At 37.0% G+C, this 13,517-nt stretch overlaps 1 protein-coding gene across 1 annotated transcript in view; it reads right to left on the bottom strand.

Annotated features, from left to right (window-relative positions):
• Positions 1-12,281, bottom strand: part of CAPS2 (calcyphosine 2) — a 74,615-nt gene extending 62,334 nt beyond the window's left edge. Inside the window, exons 1-5 of the mRNA XM_045288794.1 lie at positions 12,180-12,281; positions 5,948-5,997; positions 3,345-3,390; positions 3,131-3,256; positions 1,097-1,273 (exon numbers count right to left, since the gene is read on the bottom strand). Of these exons, the coding sequence (XP_045144729.1) occupies positions 1,097-1,273; positions 3,131-3,256; positions 3,345-3,390; positions 5,948-5,997; positions 12,180-12,260 (480 nt within the window). The 5' untranslated portion in view covers positions 12,261-12,281. The remainder of the gene's footprint in view (positions 1-1,096; positions 1,274-3,130; positions 3,257-3,344; positions 3,391-5,947; positions 5,998-12,179) is intronic.
• Positions 12,282-13,517: the final 1,236 nt, after the last annotated feature.

Genomic DNA, 13,517 nt, shown 5'->3' with positions numbered 1-13,517 from the left:
CCCACTATCATGCTCAGTCCCCACCAGGGTTTCAGCAATTCCTCTTTGTTACATTACCCTCGATCATGCCCTACCAGACCTCCCACATGGGTGGATGGGTTTGTTTTTTTTAATAAATTCATTGAGGCTCATACAATTCATCACAATACATAGATCAATTGTGTAAAGCACACCTATATGTTTGTTGCCCTCATCATTCCCAAAATTCGCTTTCCTCTTGAGTTCCCGGAATCAGCTCATTTTCCTTTTTGCCCCTCCCTCTCTTCCCCCTCCCCCTCCCCCATGAACCCTTAATAATTTATAAATTATTATTGTATCTTATATTACACTGCCCGGCGTCTCCCTTCACCCACCCCTCTGCTCCCCCAGAAGGACACCTGGCTGCTGGCTGAGGAAAGGTGTTACTATAGACCAATGACTGCATTCTTACTGGTTGCTGATCCTGCCTGACCTGTGGTAACCTCTTACTTTCCCTAATAAGCCCTCTGAATCATGAGTAGTATCTGTAATTTCTATGTGGCCATTTGCAATGAATTATCAAACCCAGCATAGAAGTAGAGTGCCATAGGAGCAATAGTTGGTGTCAGGATAGAGCAAAGAAGGAGAGAGGTGAAGGTACGGCTGAGTCTTGCCTGGAGGAAATAGGGAAGCCACAGGAGGCCAGATATGTCCACTTCCATTGCTGTTTATTACATCTGTATTAGGTAATACAGGCAACCATTTTCTTTAAACTGCTATGTTGTTGTTAGGTCCTGTAAATTTCAACTCATAGCAACCCCATACAACACAATTGGTGGTGGCATAATGGTTATACACTGGGCTGCTAATCTCAAGGTCAGCAGTTTGAAACCACCAATCACTCCACAGGAGAAAGATGAGGCTCTCTTCTCCTGTAAACACTTACAGTCTTGTCAATCCACACGGGCAGTTCTACTCTGACTTTTAGGGTTCTATGAATCAGTATTAACCCATTTGCAGTGAGTTTGAGGTTTTTTCTTACTTTTAGGGAGCAGATCGCCAGAGCTGATGGGCGAGTTAGCATCAGAGCACCTAACCTTTGTGCCACCAGGGCGTTTGATAAAGCTGCATACGTTACCTTTTCATCAACGTTGTCTCTTGGAAACTGTTGGCATGTGATATTTGATTTTGTCTTTTCTGTATTTCTCTGACTATACTGTTTATATTCCTCTTTCATTTCATTTTTGTTTTTCTGATATTTTAGTTTATATTTGCTTGCTGGTGCTGGTGGATTTTCAGGTATTATGTTCTGCTCCTAGAAGTAAAATAAATTAATAAATATATATTGATATATCTACATATATATTTCCAGAAAACTCATTATTAATATAGCATTCTTATTACTTACCTTAACATTTATAGTTAATAAATGAGCCATTAAATATGTATTATAAACAGAAGTATGATAGTTAAAACATTGAGTTGGGACAGCACCACTGACTAATTGGAGCAAACAAACAGTTCAGAATGGACAGTGACCTTAAACAGCAAAAGGGTTATCCATTGTTTAGAAGTTGATGATCAGCCCAAGTCCTAATAGAAATTGAGTGGCAAGTACAACTTTGCTTCTTTTTTAAACCCATTCACTACCCTCTAGTCCGTTCCAACTCATTATTATTCTTTAAAGGATTTCTGGGGTTTCTTTCAAAGAATCTTTTCAAACTCACTGCTACTAGGCAAATTCTGAATGCTAGCAACCCTACAGAACAGGGTAGAACTGCCCGTGTGGGTTTCTGAGACTATGAATCTTTATGAGAGTAGAAGCTTCATCTTTCTCCCCTAAGGAGGCTTGGTTTTTCGTCTTTTTAGTGTTTTCTACTCTAGAAGAACTCCATTGTCAATCATTTCCTCCACATTAGTAATCGGAACTGGGAGTCACTGTCTTGTCACTGTTGACTGCTAACTGCAAGGTTGGTGGTTCAAACCCACCTGCTGCTTCACAGGAGAAAGATGAGGCTCCAGTTAATATTGACAGTCTCATAAATCCTATAGAGGGTTGCTCTGAGTCAGAACCAACTCAGGGCAGTGGGTTTGAATTGGTTTCAGACTAGCATAGAAGCACTGGCTGCATTTTTACACTAGAGATATTCTTTATTTCAGGACTGTTTTGGTTCTGTGCCACATTTCCATGGGAGAGAGATAAAGGACCCAGTGGGTAAGAGAAACCCACTGGGAGTACTACGAAAATACAAGAGCATACCTACATTAGCATACAGCGGAGCAAACACTCCAAACGGGGAACAACCAAGCACTTCCAACCCTGGGAAAGTGTTTAAAAAATGTCCTAGAAATCTAACCTTGAGAAGAAGGACGAGGCAAAGCGTCAGTGTAAAAACTGTAGCAAGATAGAGACGAGGGCACTATTTATGCAAATGTATATACAATGAGACCGAAGAAAGCACGAATAGAGCTGGCTACTAAATTAACAAGTACAATAGACTGAGCCTTAAGCAGTGGACAGGACTCATATCTGTCATGTAAATGTAAACACTAGATTTTTTTTTGTATAAACCTAGTTCAAGGATTCACCATGCTATAAGTATGATTATTTACTTCATAAACACATGGAGTTCCATGAATTAGAATTAATCCCAAGGCAACTCTTCCTTTCTTCTTCTTTTTTTAATCCTTTCTGCCGATTGAGTCAATTCCAAATCATAGCAACCCTATAAGGCAGAATAGAACTGCCCAGGTGGGTTTCCAAAACCATCCAATTTTACAGGAGTAGAAAACCTCATCTTTCTCCAATGGAGTAAATAGTGGGTGGGTTTGTACTGCTGGTTTTAGCGGCCAAACTATGCCACCAAGGCTCCTTTTTAAAAACTATAGTTATGTAAAGTATAAAACAATTTCCAAGAACCCAATCTTACATTCCTAAACTACCAAGCTCTGATCTAAACTCCTGTCATATTATTAAAGTACTAGGATATGCTTGTTCTCCTATGAAGTTTGACAATGAAGTGAACTTATTTCATGAGTTTTACATTCAAGATTTTGATATATGAAATATTTAAAACAGAGATTGAATATAATGAAATTTCTGTATTAAATACAGTCCTAATCATGCATGTCATAATTCTGGGAATTGGAAATAAGCAAATTCAATACTAACCAGATCATTGAGTTGATCGGGAGTATAAGGAGTTTTGCATGGTGTGAGGCAAGCAAGAGCAGAAGATGAATGTGGAGGGTTCAAATGAGTATGCGCTGTACTAAGTGGGAAATATGAAGAGCCGTCCTAAAAATAAAATGAAGTAGTGCTTATATGCGCTTTCTACAATATCTTGTGAAAAATTTTGCTATATTAAATAGCACGTGAAAATTACCTCATCATCAGAGTCAACCAGGCTTCCCAAATCAAGTCGTGGTACCCTGAAAGAAATCACCCATTCATCTCATAACTTTTAAAAAATTAGATTTAATAACTACAAATCACATATGTTACAATTAAAACCCACTGCCATTCAGTCCACTCTAATTCATAGTGACTCTGCAGAACTTCCCCTGTGGTGCTCCGAGACTAACTGTTCATGAGTGTAGGCAGTCTTATCTTTCCGATATGTAACGGCTCATGCAAAAAGGTACGCTGAAGTCAGTGCTTTACCGAAGCTGGCTCGTTTGTTCAAAGCTCAGTGTTTCCCAAACTGGATATTTGAATACAACCATGACTGAAAATTGAGTTGTATAAACTTATAATTAAATAAATCATATAAAAATAAAGATAATAAGTACTCAACACTCATCACTTTCTACTGAGTTTACTGTATCGCACTGTTATCTAAGATTGAGATATTATATGCATCTACTGTGTCTGTACAAAAATATAGTGGAAATTTCTTACCACCTGTGTTTACTGATGTCACATAGATTTAAATCAACCAGGATGGGAGAATTTACATTGAAATTAACAGATCGTTAAAAAGCAATGGACAAAATGCTAATGCAGATTGAATGAAAAATGTGTCACATCTACAGCTACTCTATTGTGAATAACACACACACACACACACACAAAAAAAACCCTGAAGAAATATTTTTCCAGGCTGGATGTTGGCCAGAGTCTAGGAAAAGACGAGACTATCTGCCCCTGTAGTTTTACAGTCTCCGAAATCTATCTAGGACCACTTTAAGTTGGAATTAAGTTGATGGTGGTGAGTTTGGTTTCTTATGTTTGTTTATTACTCAGTTGAGCAAAGAAATAACTTGTTCTAAAGTCAATGAAAATGTCAATTAATATTCATGTTGAAGCTACACTGGTTCATCAAACATCAAATTCTGTGAGAATTAATTGACAGTATGAGATTTATCATAAAGAAATATATATGTTAATACTATATCTATTGCTTATATACGTAAACTTTATAGTTAACCTATGAACCAGTTTAAGCCTATTCATAAATCAACATGTAAAATTTATAATGTCAGACAGTTATTGAGGTTTGCCAGCACATCATGGCATTGTCATGTATTCAATATCATATTTAGCACTTGTGTCTAGCTCAAATTCTATGTTTAGATCATCAGATCAATATCTATTACATGGTACCACATCAAATTGATCTTTGCCCTCATTTAATCTACACAAATACCAATTTATTTGTTTAATCTAACAAATTACTGAGGTGTTTTTATTTCTATTTTCTGAGACACCTTATAATCTAAAAATTACTTTAAAAGAAAATAAAAAATGTGTAAATCCAAAATTTTAAAGGGAAAATAATATAACATTTAAGCATGCTAATATACCCTAGGACAAAACGATCATCCGGAGGAGACTGATAAAACTGTCACAGCCCTCAAGAAGAGACTAAGACAGCGTATAGACCATTAAATTCATTTTGAATGTAGCAATTATTAAATACAAATTTTTGTATACCTTGAGCAAATGTATTTTGCTAGATTTTCTAAATATGGTAATAATCTTTTCAATAAAATGCAAAAAATAAAGGAAATGGAAACAGAAAGGTAGTTGAGGAACTTAGTGGTAGTAAAATAATTTGGAAAATGATATTGAGGCAGGTGGCATGTCCTGTAGAACATAGCTGTCTTCTTAATTTTAAATGTAGAAATTGGTGACATGATATATATTTTCTGTATAGTATATTTTCATTAAAAAAACACTGAAGGTATTTTGTATTTATTTTGCTACAATTTAAAAATATAATTGCAGGAATAACAATGAGTACAAGGAAAAAGCAAATGTTCTAAAATTGATTGTGGTAATGATTATGCAACTCTTCCTAATATGATTGAACTATTGAATTGTATGATATGTGAAATATGTGCCAATAAAACTCTTAAAAATTTTTAAGGAAAGAGTAAGTATTATTCATAATACCACCATCCTATCACAAGAGTTACTTTAATTTTGACATGACAGTTTGGGGGCTCTATATGCTTGTAAAGTTTTCTGTAGTTCGCAATCAAAACCATATAAATAAATTTGCTTTTTAAAAAACTTATCAATGTATCCTATTTGTCCATTAAACAGTGCAAATGGGAGTGACTGTGAATCTGCATACAGCAGAAGAAAACTCTGCGTGGTCCTGTGTCCTGCTCATGATTATTACTCATGAGCCGATTGTTTCAGCCATGTGTCAATCCATCTTTTGAGAGTCATCCTTTCTTCCCTTTTTACTTTGTCATTTCAAGGAGGGAGTAGGACTAGGCGTGTTTCCTTCTGTTGTACATTGGATTGTTATACAATAACAATAGAATGGTTCAATATTTTTATCTGCATGGAGGATGAATGTTGATATCATTAGACATTTTATAAACTACATGATAGCATTTTCTACTTTGGGAGCTTTTTAAAAACTAACTTAGGTCTTGTTTTTGTTCTTACTAATGCTTGCTACATACTTTAGGAATAACAAAACTAACTTTCATAATTTTTTTAAAAGTTCAAATATGGAGAAATGTAACTTACACAGGTGAGCAAGGATTCTGGGGTACCCGTGTTTCAGAAGTCCATCCTTGCTTTAATTAAAAAAAGAAAAGAAAAGAAGCATGTATATACCCTTTATTTGCACTCCACAGAAAAGCCATGAGTCAATAAAGCTAATTATAATTTTTCTAACTAAACTTTATGCTTCAAGCCTAGCCTTTCTGTGCTGGAGATACAAAGAGTAATAAGCATGCTGAAGAAAATATCCACTCAAATAATCAATCATGTAAACAGCAAGTGCTATAGTAGAGCAACTAAACATGGCAGGCATTCATTCCTGCCCTAGTCTAAGGACATCAGGACACGGCTCCCTAACAAGGCAAACTTTAAACTTAGCCACGAAGAACACATAGGAGCTAGACAGAGGAAGAGGAGACAGGAAATTGTTTGAGGAGGAACAAGTACTCTTGTAGAAGCCCAGCCTGCCTGCAAGCGGTTATACTCTGGGTGTGAAGGGGGAGTGGCAGAGGTGTTACATTATAATACAAGGAGCTTAATATATACAATGTAACATAAGGAGCTGGGGGCATTGTCAGAAACGTAGTAGGAAGAGAAAATAGTTTCAAGATATATGTATAAATGTTCCATCTCAGCACCCCCTAAAAAGAAAAGAATGAAAGAAAAGTACAAAACCATAAAAAATTCAGTGAAAGAGTTATGCATATGTCTTGGAGAAAGTTCAAATTTATAAAGACAAGAAATTACATTTAAAACTGAGTTTCTCCATTAACTGTAAAAATAGGATATAAATTCAACTTTATATCAACTTTAATGTGAGATTATTTCAAATACTATAGTAATAAATAGTTTTAAATATAAAAGTTTAATATCACAATATAATCTTTTAAATGAAAATATATTTATATGGCATAGCCTCAAATAACAGCACACTTTCATTTATCAGCTATTAAAGATTTTCTTAAATGTGCTTAGGAAACATCACATCACTCAACTTTAAGGGAGTGAATCGAAATACATGTAGTTGTCATAGTTGTTGCTCTCATCATCCCCAGAGAATGTTTTAATATCGATACATAGTCAAATGAAGCATAAAGGTAACTTTTTTAGTATGGCAAACTTACCTAATTATAACAAATTTGTGCTAGTCAATAAATGTGGGAACCTAAGGACCTGGAAGGCAGTGTATGCGGCCTGCTCCCAGCATGTGACCACAGGCGTGGCACGCCATCCCTAACGTCAGGCACGCCTCCACAGTCCGGAAGATGGGAAAGCGCCTCAATGCAGAAGATTCCAGGAAATACATTTCTCCCCAGCATATGTGGCCCCCATTACTGCCTAAAGTTGTCTCCTTCAGTTGCCTGACTCCTCACATACACAGTTAAAGTATCTCAAAGAACATGTGCACCCTTTGTCGCTTATCTGAATGAGCATTTATTTGTTCCTCTTGTCTCGGTTAGGCGTTGTACTCCTTTTGAAGTATTCCCTGTGAAGGCTGGAATATCAAGATCAGTGCATTGCCCGTTTGTTTGATATGTATAACAAAAAGCTTGCACACCCCAAGAGCTATAAAAATCCATCGTTGATTAAACTGGGCTCTTCTCCCTCTTCTCGCTTCATGGAGTGGAGCCCCTGCGCCCCCTTCTCTGTCTTCTTTAATTTCGCACATCGCTCTGCAGGATCATTTGACTGTGGGGCTGGACCCCCCAAATAAAGATAATTTAGAGCTTTTAAATCCCTAAGACAAGAGTCAGCAAACGTTGGCCCACAGCCCTGTTTTAGTAAATCAAATAGTATTGAAACACCTCTACACTCATTAGTTAAAAATTATCCTTGGCTGTATTTACACTGCCACAGCAGAATGGAGTACGTAATTGTGAGGGAAATTTCAGAGTTTATGGTGCCCAAAATATTTACTGCCTGGACCTTTATAGAAAAAGTGGAACTTTTTAAAAATCTTGTCTTTATTATATGGTAGTTATAACTCCCCGCTCTCCTCTGACAGTTTTTCTTACCATGGTGGCTCGCCTGATGCTACTGCAGGCTACTGTTTTTGAAGCCATGACACCTGTAAATCAAATACCAGAGGTGCCACCCTGGGTAAACAGGTTTCACTAAAGCTTCCAGACCAAGAGATAAGGAAGAAGGGATAGGTCATCTACTTCTGAAGGACTAGCTATTGAAAATCTTATAAATAACAGAGAAAAATCATCTAATATAGTGCAAGAAGATGAACCCTTCATATTGAAAAGAATTCAAGATAATATTGGGGAAAAGCTGCCTATACAAGGTAAAGTTGACCTAAATAGTTTGTCTGGAACAAAGTGCTTGGGCCCTTCCACTGCTCTTGGGAAATGACTTAAATGAGAAGAAAGAACTGAAAACAGCCACTAAGAATCAGAACATGGAGTATACAAATTATGAGTCTCAGAAAACTGAAAGTTGTCAGAAATGAAATGGAACTAATAAAGATGGTAGTGGCTATTTTTAATAAGACAGTCAGATAATTTACTATGTGACAAAAAAGAATGGCTTCACATTATGGTTAAAAAGAACATTTCAAGATCCATCTTAAAGTATAATGCTGTCTGTGATAGGATAATATCTATACACCTACAAAGAAGACCAGCTCATATAACTATTTTTAAAACTTATACGCCAGTCACTAAAGCCAATAATGAAGAAATCAATTAATTCTACCAACTTCTGTAGTCTTAAGTTCAACAAATATGCAATCAAGATATATTGATAATTAGCAGTGATTGAAGCAAAGGTTAGAATAAAGGGGAAGTATCTACATAAAAATTTGGCCTTTGTCAAAGAAATGAATCTCTATATCACATGCAAGAAGTTTTCAAGGCCAATGGCTTCCTTATTGAAAATACCTTTCTCAACAATACAGATTGCAATTATATTTGTGGATCACAGCTGATGGAATAGACAGAAATCTAATTGATTTATATCTGTGGAAAAGCTCAACATCAACAGCCAAAACAAAACCAAGGGTCCACTGTGGAACAAAGGTTCATATGCAAGATCAGGTTGAACCTGAAAAAATTAAAATAAGTCCAAGAGAGCCAAAATACAACCTGGAGTTCATCCACCTAAATTTAGAAATCAACTCAAGAACAGATTTGATACACTGATCATAAATGAATGAAGACCAGCTATGTTGTGGGATAGCATTAAGAATATCACACATGAAGAGGGCAAAGGATAATAATATAATCAAATCTAAGAGGGAATGGTATCAGAACTTAAATTGTGAGCACTTGGTTTGCAGAAGACTATAGACAACAGCGGAAGCCCAAAATCCATTTGCAAGGTCCACACATGGATTAAGCCTGCTTTCTATGGCAAAGGCCATCAGAGGGTGAATCCATTCTCGTCATAATTGAGGCATGGAAATAGCCATGTAATCAGACACAGAACATTGTAAATTTGAATTTGGCAGATCTCTTTCTCTCTCTCTCTTGCTCTCTATCTCTCTCTCGCTCCCTCTCTCACATGCACATACACACACACACACACACACACACACACACACTGCCATCAAGTTGATGCCGACTCATAAGGACTCTACAGGACAGGGTAGACTTGTCCTGTACGTTTCCAAGACTGTAACTCTTTATACAAGCAGAAAGCCCCACCTTAGGGTAAAATGTAATATCTTATCATTTGATCTACCTTTTGGCCCACTTAAGGTTATTTCAGTTTAAAAAAAAGTGGATTAAGCCCCTGGTGAATCCCTCTGTGACCATGGACCAGGGATGTGAATAGTCTTGCTAACATGTAAAATGCATTGGAAAGTAGATAGCTGTAGATGTAGTTAGGTTAAAATTTAGCACTCTACCATTTGATCTCCCTTATGATCCATTTAAATTTGTTCTAGTTTTTAATATTTTCTGCTTTCTTTTTTATTAAGGTTTTGATCTGTTTTACTTTGTTATTGATTTTTGGTTTTGTATTTTTGTTTTTTCTTTTAATGTTTTTCTGTATATGAAATCCAAAATAAGTAAATTCTGTAGTGACAGTAACTGGATTAATGATTCCTTGGGGGTAAGACAGGAGAGTTTGGGGGGAGACGGGGTGCTAATGAGTACAGGAATGAAAAATATGTGGTAAAACTGATTGTAGTCATGATTACACAACTCATCTTGATGTGGCTAAACTATTCAATTGTATGATATGTGAATTATATGCCAATAACGCTTTTGAAAAAAATAAATAGAAATAAAAGGAAGAAAAAAAGCCCAAAGTGGCTACAGAAGAGAATCTGAAACGTTCTCTTGGACACAGAATGGCCACAACAAAGAGAAGGAAAAGAGTCAAACACAACATTTCAAAGGGCAGCACGAGAAGACAAAATTAACTATTAAAATGAGATGTGCAAAGACCTGAAATTAGAAAACTAAAAGGGCATAATACACTTACTATATCTAAATCTGTAAGAACTGAATAGAAGAAAATCAAGCCTTGCATTGCCATATTGAAGGATTCTATGGTAAAATATTGAATCATTAAGGAATCATCAAAGGACAATGTAAAGAACACCTGGAAGCACTGTATAAAATAAGAATTGGTGTTGCCATTCCATGGGGTAGTCTAAGACCAAGGGAGGAAAGACTCCATTCTGAACTAAATTCATTTGCATAAAACAAGGCTCCAGGAATTGATAAAATATCAATTGAAATGGTTCAACAAGCTGATGAAACACTAGAAGCACTCATAAGTCACTCCAAGAAATTTGGAAGAGAGCTCCCTGCCCACCCAACTGAAAGAGACCGGTCCAAACAACTGTGACCCAAAGAAGTGTGGAAATCATCCCAAAACATTATTACTATCATATGCAAATAAAAGTTTGCTGAAGATAATGCACAAATAGTTGCAGCTGTGCATTGACAAGGAGCTGCTATAAATTCAAGTTGGATTCAGAAGAGGACGTGGAATAAGGGATGTCGTTGATGTCAAATAGAAGCAGTGAATACCAGAGAGATTTTATTTGTGTTTTCTTGAATATGCAGTGGCATTTGACAGTGTAGGGTACAACAAACTACAGGTAATGTTGTGAAGAATAGAAATTAGGGCTCTCACTGCTGACATCAGATGGATCTTGGTTGAAGGTAGAGCATATGCCTTCTAAAGAGTTTCCCGGCTGCACTTTTTCCAAAGCCGATTTTCTCATTCTTCTGTAAACCATGTTACACTCACTTTTTCTTAGCCAATATCCTAATCCAAAGGCATTAATTCTGCTTCCTTATTCATTGCCTATCTTTTGCATGCATATGAGACCATTAAAAATGCCAAGTGTCAGGTCAGGCACTTTTAATCTTCAAAGTGACAGCTCCCCTTTTTTCAAGAGAAAGAAGACTTCTGCAACACATCCTTTGACTTCGTGGCTACAGTTTCTATGGGTGTTCGCTATGGATCCAAGTAAAATAGAATCCTTGAGAACCTCAACCTTTTCTGCGTTTATCAGGATGTTGCTTATTAGTAATGAGAATTTTAATTTTCTTTATATTAAAGCATATCCATACTGAATATTATATTCTTTGACCTTTGTTACTGAGTAACTTAAGTCCTCTTCACTGTTCAGCAAGCCAGGATTCATCATCTTCTCATTGCAGGTAGTTAATGAATCTTCCTCCAATCGGAATACTGTGGTCTTCATATAGCCCGCCTCCTCAGATTACTGCCTCAGCATACAAAGTGAATAAGTTTGGTAAACAGGTCCAACCCTAATACACCCACTCCTTTCTCAATAAACCATTGTTCTGCTCAAACACTTGTCCGCTGGTCTAGGTACAGGTTCTTCTAGAGCACAATTAACATAATAAACATTGAATAATTTTATGGAATTATAGTAGCCTAGAAAGTCCCTTGTGTAAAATGAAATAAGCAGTGTGCTAAGTTATATAGGCAGTGTATAATGGCACTAACGTATAAATTCAACAAAAGGTTAGCAGGGTTTGTTCCAGTTGTTGAAATATTGGTGTTTTCTCTTGTTTCTACTGTTTTTCAATAATTTGTGCACACATATTTTTTAAAATAGTAATAATAAAGGGCTGAGCTTTAAAAACATACTGATTACCCTGTCTTGGTGGTTTATATTTGAAGACCTAGGAAGAACAGTAAATCTTAAATATGTGAGTATAAGCAGTCAGAAAACAAATTAAGAAAACTATTTAATGAATATAGTTCATTAAATATAGTTTAATGAATATAGCTGTCAAAGAAAAATTTTTAGCATACATACTTTTAATGGCTTCTTTCTTTCAGGGAATGGCTGAGTTTGGCTCCTAGGTGAAGCAGCAAATACCTTAACCTTTAAATCCATTCAAGCTCAAATATTTACCATGCAATATACTTGAAAAGAAGGGGAAAAAGTTAAATGATCATTTGTACAATAATTTTAACTAAGCAAAGTAAGTCTACAGTAGTCCTAAATGGGAGGAAATCGGGTAGGTTCTCACTTTTACTCCTTTCCATAAAAATCAGTATTTTGTGGTGCTATTATATTTTATAGAGTTTTGGTGGCCTGGTGGGTTATCCATTCAGCTGCTGACTACAACATCCTATGCACTGGAGAGAGGTAAGGCTGTCTACTCCTATAAAGATTTAAAACCTTGGAAACTCAAAGGAGTAGCTCTACTCTGTCCCATAGGGTCTCCAGCAGTCAGAGTCCGCTGGATCACAATCAATGCGGATTTCGGTTCTTTTGTTTGTTTGTAATCACATTGTGTGAAGGAGTCCCATGGCACAATAGTAAAGCACTCTGCTGCTAATTTAAAAGTGGGCGTTCAAACTCACCCGCTGCTGGAGACTGATGTGACAGACTGCTTCCCTAAGGATTATAAGCACTATTAGAAACCCTGCGGGGGAAGCTTTACTCTGCCTGTAGGGTCTCTATCATGAGTCAAAATCAATTGTAATGGCTGTGGCACATGATGTCCTATGCTACTGTGGTAGTTACACAATTTCATGTAAACTTGATGAAATAATGAAGGGGTGGAGTCTAGTCTGTCAGTCAGGTCACAGCCTGATTGATCCCTCCTTGTGGACATGGTCTTCTCATGAGGATTCTGGGAACTTCTCTCTCTCTTGACTCTGCCATTAAAAGAGTCAGGCCTCTTCTCTCTCTCTCTCTCTCTCTTTCTCTCTCTCTCTCTCTCTCTCCCTCCCTCCCTCCCTCTCTTTCTCCTTCGTGTTAAAGAGCCACATGAAGGCCTGCACCTGCACCTACACCAAGATGCTTCCACCAGTATTGGATCCACAAGACTTTTCACCCACTGCTCTGTGATTGTGGTAGTTATATAATCTGTTATCAATTTGAGACTTAAGAGAAAGAGGTGGAGTGTAGCCTGTCAATCAGGTTTCAGCTTGATGACCACATCTAGAGGCACTAAGGAGAAAAATAGCTCACTGGAGGTGGGACACACACTCACTGCCTGTGAGGCAGTCCTGTTGAAAAGACACATGGAGCTATGCTAGAGCCCTGGAGCTGAAAGAGCCATTCGGAGCCCCCTGCCAGAGCTAAGATGCTTCCACCATCACTGTATCCACAAGACTTTCCACTCACTGGCCTGTGATCTCC

This window comes from Echinops telfairi, unplaced genomic scaffold, assembly GCF_000313985.2.
Source record: "Echinops telfairi isolate 266 unplaced genomic scaffold, ASM31398v2 ScPeMD7_2;HRSCAF=8, whole genome shotgun sequence".
NCBI classification, from domain to species: domain Eukaryota; kingdom Metazoa; phylum Chordata; class Mammalia; order Afrosoricida; family Tenrecidae; genus Echinops; species Echinops telfairi.
Note: the sequence above shows the minus strand (reverse complement) of the source record. Positions and strands in the feature narration are given on the sequence as shown.